The sequence below is a fragment of the Chelmon rostratus genome, chromosome 11 (genome assembly GCF_017976325.1).
Source record: "Chelmon rostratus isolate fCheRos1 chromosome 11, fCheRos1.pri, whole genome shotgun sequence".
Taxonomy (NCBI): Eukaryota; Metazoa; Chordata; class Actinopteri; order Chaetodontiformes; family Chaetodontidae; genus Chelmon; species Chelmon rostratus.
The window spans coordinates 8798071-8807247 of NC_055668.1; the positions used below are offsets into that span (position 1 = coordinate 8798071).

General features: G+C 42.6%; 1 protein-coding gene across 1 annotated transcript in view; it reads left to right on the forward strand.

Moving 5' to 3' along the window:
- LOC121613854 (striatin-like) overlaps positions 1-8940 on the forward strand; it is a 30305-nt gene extending 21365 nt beyond the window's left edge. The window contains exons 8-17 of the mRNA XM_041947529.1: positions 1868-1978; positions 3313-3456; positions 3579-3715; positions 4267-4442; positions 5008-5055; positions 5139-5260; positions 5347-5514; positions 5618-5758; positions 6327-6515; positions 7363-8940. Of these exons, the coding sequence (XP_041803463.1) occupies positions 1868-1978; positions 3313-3456; positions 3579-3715; positions 4267-4442; positions 5008-5055; positions 5139-5260; positions 5347-5514; positions 5618-5758; positions 6327-6515; positions 7363-7532 (1406 nt within the window). The 3' untranslated portion in view covers positions 7533-8940. The remainder of the gene's footprint in view (positions 1-1867; positions 1979-3312; positions 3457-3578; positions 3716-4266; positions 4443-5007; positions 5056-5138; positions 5261-5346; positions 5515-5617; positions 5759-6326; positions 6516-7362) is intronic.
- The last annotated feature ends 237 nt before the right edge of the window (positions 8941-9177 follow it).

Consider the following 9177-nt stretch of genomic DNA (forward strand, 5'->3'; position numbering starts at 1 on the left):
ACAGGGTTTAACATGAAATATTTCCAGTTTATCAGAAGTGAAAACTGACAGGAAGTGGTTGTAACTTCTTTACATTTGATCTAACAGCTCAGTTTCTGTTTCTGTAACTTTGCCTCCAAGTAATCAAAGTAAAAAATGAAGTGCTTCTTTTCCAACATGTTATGGCACATGTTGGAACATCTAACATGTTTCTCACTCCTAGTGGAACTCGCTTGGAACATTTGTTACGAATAACCAGACCGATCGTCCATGCTTTGTTTTTCTTGGTGTTTTTTTCGTGTCTGTCGGCTTCAGTCTGGTCAATCTCTGCGTCCTCAAGTCTTTTGTGTCTTAATATCGCTCCTGCTGTCGGTCCAGCGTTGTTCTTTACTTTCCTCATCTTTTTTGCTGGGGACATCATTCTCCAGCCAAGTGTTTGGTCCTCTCCAAACAAATTAAAAATAATGTACGGAAAATGCTCCATATTTTGCCTCTCAAATCAGCTGGCGATGTGTTATTCAGCTTGGTACATTAAGGGATTGCCCCTTTAGTCTGACTGTTAGGAACACGCGATTGACCAATCAGAATTGAGTATTTAAGAGTGCCGTCTTCTAACTTCTGTCAGTACAATATGCACTGTGCATTATTTTTGTTGTCATTGAGGAATGCACTTTTTCAGTTTGTTTAAATAGAAATGTTTGAATCTAACTTGTGCCAGTGCATTAATTTTCTATGTATATTTATTTTTTGTAAACTTCTGGAATACACTTTTTCAGTTTGTAATCCTGATGCATGTATTTGCATCATTTCAAGGGGCCTTTATTTTTTATATCAGTAAGTAATGCACCTTATTTAAATTGATGTGAGATATCAAATAGGTTTGTTTGATAGCTTTAAGAACATGTTTGAGAGGCTTACCAATAGTATTTCATTGGAAAAATAAATATCTCTTCATTTAAAGAGTCAAAACTGATTTTGGTTTTGTTCGTGGTATTGATCTCATGATGTTAGGTATATGTGTGTGTTATCGGTTATCGGTATCGGCCTTTAGGAGCTGAAAGTTATCGGTTGTCGGTATCGGTTTTAAAAAACAGTTATCGTGCATCCCTAGAAAATACTGCTAATTATTTTCTGCTGTAATCTTATAATTTGCCTGTTTTTCTAAAGTTGACATCTTCTCATAGTTTGGTGACTGTGCACAGAGTACTCGTCATCCATTTATCATGCTGTGGTCATAAATCATGATGTTTGGAGTTTCTCTGTTTAACCCATAGTTTGTGATCTCTTCCACTGTGTGTTCCCATAGCCAGCCCGTGACCACAATGTCTCTTCCACTCCTGTGTGTCGTCAAATCAACCTGACACCCTTTGAGTCTCACTGGTCCCTAGACTAGAGCCAGAAAAAATGGACTTGATGTCATGATGAGGTGTTTTTTTGTATTTGAACATGGGTTTGACTCATACAGCAATTTGATTATCGCAGAGATTTCACGGTGTGGCTTCTATGATTAGATTTGTCGAGACTCATTCAAATGAAAGAATTCCCCACATGGCATTAACTTCCCTCCCACCACTCTCACTTCTTCCAATAGAAATGCTAAAGAGATTAAACAGGATGGCTGTGAATGCTCCTGCCAGTTATAGACAGTCTGATTCTACTGAGGTGGCAGTGGCCTGCTTAAAGAAAAGATGCTTATCTCAGGTCCTAAAGGCTTGAGGCCTTTCTCACACCTCCAGGAGGCCTTGTCTCCTGGAGGTGCGAGAAACCTCCAGCAGAGTATGGGTCCGAGAGAGGTCTCCACACCTTACCCACCCTGCCAGGCCTCTCAAGCCTCGACCAGGGCAGTTCCTCAACAGCCTCTTGGTCTGGTTTTGTTCCCCCTGTGTAGAGAAGGACGAGCAAGGTCCCATTTCTGAGGCCTGGGACGTGGACCCGGGCCTGATAACCAAACTCAAGGAGCAGTACAAAAAGGAGCGCAAGGGGAAAAAGGGGGTTAAGAGTAAGTCCCGTCAGGCGTTGCTGCCTCCCTCCTCCTCCTCCTCCTCCTCCTCTCTCTGTAGAGACTTTCCTGAGTTCAGCCAAAAAAGCCTCAAATCAAAGACAAAACGTCTTCACTGTTTTTCTCATCTCCTTCTTTAGCTCCTTATTAGGCCTTCTACTTGGCATTTCTCTGTCCTTTTGTCTGTCAATTCATACCGAATGTCTCCTCTGTCTTCAAGTAAATGTACTGCACAAGCCTTTATTTCCCACCCAGACCCACTGTAATGCTTGATGCATGTTTTTCTGTCCTGTGAATGTTTTAATTTATATCCACACTATCATCTCGTCCAGCCCGTCACATGTCACAGATTAATGTTACAGTTAGTCATGATGACACATCCTTCTTTGTCCCATGTGGGTTAGCACTAGTCTCCAAAGTCACCTGTTTCCTACATCAGTGTCTTCACCAGTCATAATAATGTAATTACCAAGCATCTTCATCCTTATCTGTCAGACATGTCGATACTACAGTAATCATTTATTTTGCTGCTGTTGTAACTTGATAGCAGTTAAAAGCTTTTCCAGTGACTCGGCTGAGTACTACCCAGCCCAATTCAGATGTAACCTCATGCGCTGGCTGGCTTCGATTTTACATTTATGAGACCAAAGCTCTCCATTGCTGCTTTTTTTAATATTATTTTTTTGTATTTTTGTTTTTTCAGCCTTGAGATCAACAGCTCAGTTCATCTGGCTTTCTTCTTGATTTGATTGCATCACAGCTTTCTACACTTCACTTTCTATTTTTGTTCATCACGCTGTGTTGGTGTGTCATCACTTCTGTGGGCGGGTGGAGGAGATCAGCAGGAGACCTGTTAGGGATTTTCTTTCTGTTGGACGTTTTTTTTCGTGCAGTTGTGCCTTCCGTATGCTGCATATCTTTGCACCAAGGTCAAGGTTTTATTCCAAGCGCCCACATGTGTTAAAATGCTTGTAATAAAAAATCAAACCTCCATAATTGGTTCCCTAAATGGTTCTGCCTGGCTGAGACGTCACAAAATCCAGCTGCATGTTACAGTCCTCTCTCACACAGCCCACACTTGAAGATGAACGTGCCTCAGCACCTTTTCTGCCTCTTCGACTCATCTAACAAGGACTCTGGTGTTGACTTCCCTTCATTTCCTCTTCTTTTGCATACTATCATTTATTACTTTATTTTCTTCCCTTTCAGTGCTGCCTTTCCTTCCATTTTCATTCTGTGTGTGATAAAATGTTTTCTTGTTTTCATTTTTTTTCCTCGACTGTCCATCACTGTTTGTCTGTTTGGTAACGCCTTTGACCTGACTCGTTAACCAGGGCCAAACCGGTCCAAGCTGCAGGACATGCTGGCTAACTTGAGAGATGCGGAGGACTTGTCCCACATGCAGCCTCCATCCACCCCTCAGTCCCGGCCCAACGCGGTCCGGTTCAATGAACACGACGGGAACCGGCCAGATGAAGGTGCTCGAGCAACACCAGCAGAATGTTGCAGTGAAATGTTAACTCTTTGTTAGACTTGCTCTTCATCCCAGGCTCGTTGTGTGGACAGTGGTTGTGTATTTAGTTATTCGTTCTTTCCCCAGTCGAGGCGCTGACCTTCCCGCCCACGTCAGGGAAGTCGTTCATTATGGGCACAGAGGAGGCCATGGAGAGCGAGCTGGGCCTGGGGGAGCTGGCTGGACTCACCGTGGCCAACGAGGCCGACAGCCTGGCGTACGATGTGAGTGGGAAGAGGAAGAATGGTTTTTAACAGCCATGGGACTGTGTCGCTGGGGAAACTGTTTCTGTCCATGTTAACATTGGAGCCTTCTGAAAAACAGCCTTCACACCCTCCGCCTCGGATCTGCAGCAGATTTACAGAGTCACATCACATGCTGAAAACTTTCCATTTGTGTCTCAAACAACTATTTTTATAGTTGTGTCAGGGAAGCTGCTTTGAATGTGTAATACTGGAAGATATAGGTTGTAGCATGGATTCTAAAGCTAGACTGATCTCAGTGTGATTGCAGGTTTTTACAGAAAAAGTAGTGAAAGGATGTTTATATATAAGATATACAAAGCATTGATGGCAAAAAATAAAAAAATAATATATAAATATATATTATAAAAATATTTAAAAAACAGCACCCCAAAATTCAGAAACATATCACACTGTCATTCAGGTTTTTTTTTTAATCTCACTTTGTACTACAACTGATTATATGTAGTAAGGCTGCTACCATTTTTTTTTTATTTTGGACATGGAGTTCTGATTAGATGTCCTCTCCTCAGATTGGCAACAATAAGGACGCCATGAGAAAAACATGGAACCCCAAATTCACTCTGCGGAGCCATTTCGATGGGATTCGAGCTCTGGCCTTTCACCCAGTGGAGCCCGTCCTCATCACTGCTTCAGAGGACCACACACTCAAGATGTGGAACCTGCAAAAGACAGCTCCTGCCAAAAAGTAAGCATGTCCTCGCTAGTTGAACACCTGCGATACAGTATTGCGGTACAGCCCAGACCCATTTCTCATCGATTTCTATTTTTCTCAGCCAAAAGGAGCAGCTTTAAATTTACTGTTTCATCGATTAGCTGTCCATTCCTCACTTACATGCTCTGTTGGAGACACTAATACTCAGACAGCTGTGTGTCTGGTTCACTCACTTTGTTCCTGAGGCAGCAGACTGAGCATCATCAGAAAGGAAAGCTCTGTTGTTGCTTGCAGTCCCATACGCAGGATAGCTTGTCTTTGTTGCTGCACTGTCACACGATTCAGCTACAGGAAACTGTCCCCATGTGACAAAGAACTGAGAACACTGTGCTCCACAAGACTCATAATGTCACGTCCCAACTCTGCAGCCCACACACGCTCTGTAGTGATGTGGTGTGTTTATTTTTAGAGATGACGTCATATCAGAGTTAAGGTAGCTAATCAATAATAATAACGCCAATTATAGACACATAGTATTACGTTGGCACTGCTGTTTGGTTTAGTATGTTACATTAATGAACACATTGTTTATCCACAGGAGTGCATCTTTAGATGTGGAACCGATCTACACTTTCAGGGCCCACAGGTAAAAAGACTGCACATAAATGAAAACCATTGTTCTGTTTTAGTGTGGCTTTAAATGATAATTCGTCATTATTTGAACCACAGGGGGGCAGTACTGAGCGTGGTGATGAGCAGTACAGGGGAGCAGTGTTTCAGCGGAGGTGTTGACGGGACTATCCAGTGCTGGAACACCCCCAATCCGAACATCGACCCATACGACTCCTACGGTAAACAGCGGGATCTGTCTCCTTTAAACCTGAGGGTTATCAATCATTGTAACTGACACGTGTGGTCTTGTGTTTCACTGTGGCAGACCCATCAATGCTGCGTGGAGCATTGTGTGGACACACTGACTCAGTTTGGGGTTTGGTGTATAGCAGCGCACACCAACGCCTCCTCTCCTGCTCTGCCGATGGGACCGTGAGACTGTGGGACGCCAACACCACCTCCCCTGCCCTCGCAGTATTCAACGAAGACAAAAGTACTGACTTCAAACTCCTACTAGGAATTTTTTTTCTCTCTTCAATGTTTGCTTTATTGAATAGATGATATAACATACATGTATCTGTCTTTCTGTGTACAAGAGCTAGGAGTTCCCTCCTCAGTAGACCTGGTGTGCAGTGAACCGGCCCACCTGGTCACATCCTTCACAAACGGCCAGATTGGCCTCTTCAACATGGAGACGCGCCAGCTGGTCCTCAGCTTGGAGTCCAATTTAGAGCCAGGTAGCATTTAGACCTCAGATCAGTAAAATTCTCCAGTGATTTCAAGGCTGATAAGAAAACCCAAAAGAGTTGGGACACTGTAATAAGCATATATTTACAAAAATCAATGAAAAAGATGAGGTAAAATATTCAGTATTTTGTCTTTGTACTGTTTTCAATTGATTATATGGCAAAAAGGATTAACACATTCTCACCCACAATTCCCATTGTTTTTCAGTTTTATTCCGTCTATATTGGGATTTAATTTTAAACTTCCAGCTTAAGTGCCAGGAAGGTCACTGGTACAAGAGTTATATAAGACCTAATGGTTCATAATAATGTTCAGTTTGCACATCTGTCAAGTGTTACTAAGGTGTTTACCAGCAAGCACTGGTGTCTCCATCACGTACAAACTGGTACATGTGAGGTGATGCCAAATTGTTTAAAAAGCTAAAGTTAACATGCTTAACATCCACACAAAGAGTATCATTATTTCCCAGAGCAGATTTTTGTTGCGAGTGATTTCACTCACACAGATGAGTCCGCCTTCTTCTGTGTGATGTTTACTGGTGCTTCTCTTTTTAACCAGGCACCCCCTGTCAGATCAACAAGGTCCTCAGCCACCCAACTCTTCCCATCACCATCACTGCACAGGAGGACCGACACATCAAGTTCTTTGACAACAACAGCGGGAAGCTGATTCACTCCATGGTGGCTCACCTGGATGCTGTCACAAGCTTAGCTGTAGACCCTAATGGACTTTATCTCATGTCAGGCAGTAAGTCCCTCTCAACCTCTGTCTCCTTGTGTCTAAACATAACTGTGGTTGTTATTTTTTCTTAATAATGTTATTGTTATTTTTCAAGTCTTGATGTGGTGAGTGTTTTTTACCTGATCACTGTGTATATGAATCAGAGTAATTAATAGAGTAATTAATTTACTTTACCAATTACTGCATTTAAAAGTAATTAGTTACTCAGTTACTTTGCATTGCTTTTCATTTTAGTGTCTGCTTCAGTTCCCTTCTCAATGCACACATATGTGTATTATCTTAGTGTTACTGTGGGACAAGATGACACTCAGTTTTTATATATCGTTCTACCCATGTCATAGGTTTTTTTAAGACTCCCGACCACCAGGGGGTAGCAAGTGACTAGCGTTTTACCTGTCAGCTGCACTTGTATTGTCTTGTTAGACAGTACGATTAGTAGACTGTGACTGTAACCCAGCTTTTCTACAGTTGGTAACAAATAACTACATTTGATGAGTTTGTATTACAAACATCACAGTCACTATGACGAAAAGCAAGACGTTAGTGATGTTAGACTATAAACCTGAAATCTGGGGGTAAGGCTGTGTTTGCCTGCTATTCTCTACAGTTGTGCACTATTTTCACTTAAGACCAAAGTAACAAGTATCAAACCCATTTAAATTTCACTCATTGTAATTACATCATTTAATTTGAAAAAGTAATTTGTTAGATTTATAGTTACTGCCAAAAGAAGCACAGGAGCACGTGTTACTCCCAACAGTACTTATTGCACTTCTGTTGGATATCACTAAAAGTGACATTTTTGAAGTGCTGTTCCCCTTGTACCTCTTATAACTCATCGTCTGCTCCGCAGGCCACGACTGCTCTATCCGACTGTGGAACCTGGAGAGTAAAACCTGCATCCAGGAGTTCACGGCTCACAGAAAGAAGTTCGAGGAGTCGATCCACGATGTGGCGTTTCATCCGTCTAAATGCTACATCGCCAGCGCTGGGGCGGACGCTCTTGCCAAAGTGTTTGTATGACGCGGCGCTGCTTCTCTCCCTGCAGCCCTGCTCTCTGACTCAGCCTCCCATCATCAGGGACCAATAGAGACACGGGAGGGGAAGGACCTTTAGGCATTGGTCCAGTCCCACCTCTCACAGCCCACTGGTTTCATGTCGGACTGGTAGACTATGTAGCCGCTAGCCTCAAACGGGCCATGACTCTCCATAGAGGGATCGGCAGGGAGGGCAGTCAGGAGGAGAACTGCTCTCTAGTCTCCCATCTACCATCCAGGCAGGCCTGGGTGTGACGGGCCACAGTGCCGCCCCCTCTACAGACAGACTAAATCTTAACCTCCGTAGCTAGGAGGCTCAGGACAAGTGTTAAAGAGTGTGGAGTGGAGAAATGAGGTTTCGAGCCGGTCTTCTGCCCCTGTGACTTCACGCTCATCCCAAATCCCTCTGGCCCTTGACCTTCCCTCTCAGACAAACCAGGTCCGGGCCCTTTACTCCAAGTCAGGTTTTGTGTTGTGATGTTCCAGACGTGTGGGGTACTGAAGGCTCGCTGGAGCTGTCGTGGAAGCCTCTCACGTCTTCTTCTCTGCTTCCCAGACTGACTCTGCTTGCTGGCCTGCCTTTATTTTCGTTTTTAAAAACACGTATTGACAAATGTGCCTTTGCTTTAAAAAGGTCTTGAAAAATGTTATTTTAACAAGCTTGTTTTGGGGAACAGGGAGGGAGGGGACGGCGGACAAACGGAACTGGTTGTAACAATGTTGTCGATTTTAACATTGGATGTAAAATTACAAATGCTTATAATAAACAAAATATATATTCAGTCTTAAAATTTACTGTGCAGCGTGAGTTTGAGTGCTCCTTTTTGATAAGTGTGGTTGGGGAATCAATTTTGTGCATTTCAGGGCAAATCTGGTAGAGTGATACAGACCATCAAATATAATGCCTGTCCTTTAGATTCAAGTTATTGTACACTTCATAAGTAAGATTACAAACATAAGTGTCCAAAGTAAACCATCTTGGTTATATAATTACAATTCAAACTTGGTTCTAGATGTCCATTTTAGGAATAACCAATTGATTTTGGCCAGTTTGCTCTTGTTTGGCTTGTACTGTATGTAGTTTTCCCCAATTGTGTGGACATGCTCGGCTACAAAGTGATGTATCATGTCCAGATATTTACAGTAGTCCAGTGTTTAGCAGGAGATTAGTGCAGTACTGTAGGACTGTTTGAAATAATGAGCTAATCATCCAACACTGAGGGAAGAGAAATGTCCTGCAAATTCCAGTTTACTGTAAACTGTGATCCTGGGTTAAAAAAAACAAATCAATCAAGATGTTGTACGTGTAGAGTACAGCGTCAAATGAGCCATTTTCTCAGTCACTGGTTTGTATATGAAAGTATGTTCAAAATAAAACCTGCTGTAAAATCTTATCCGGGCTCTGATGTTGGTCATTTGACAAATGTGAAAGCTGTTTGCAACTTGAGGAAACCATGGATTTAGTGAATTCTGATGCGATCAGCAACTTTTTTTCAGCCTAATTTCATTTACATTTTGGCAAATTGGCACCATTAAAAGTGCCAAATTGGCTATTGGCTGATCCTGTTTGCAGTGTGCCCGTGGGTGTACGCACAACTATCACTGAATTACTTTGACACAGAAGAAAACTT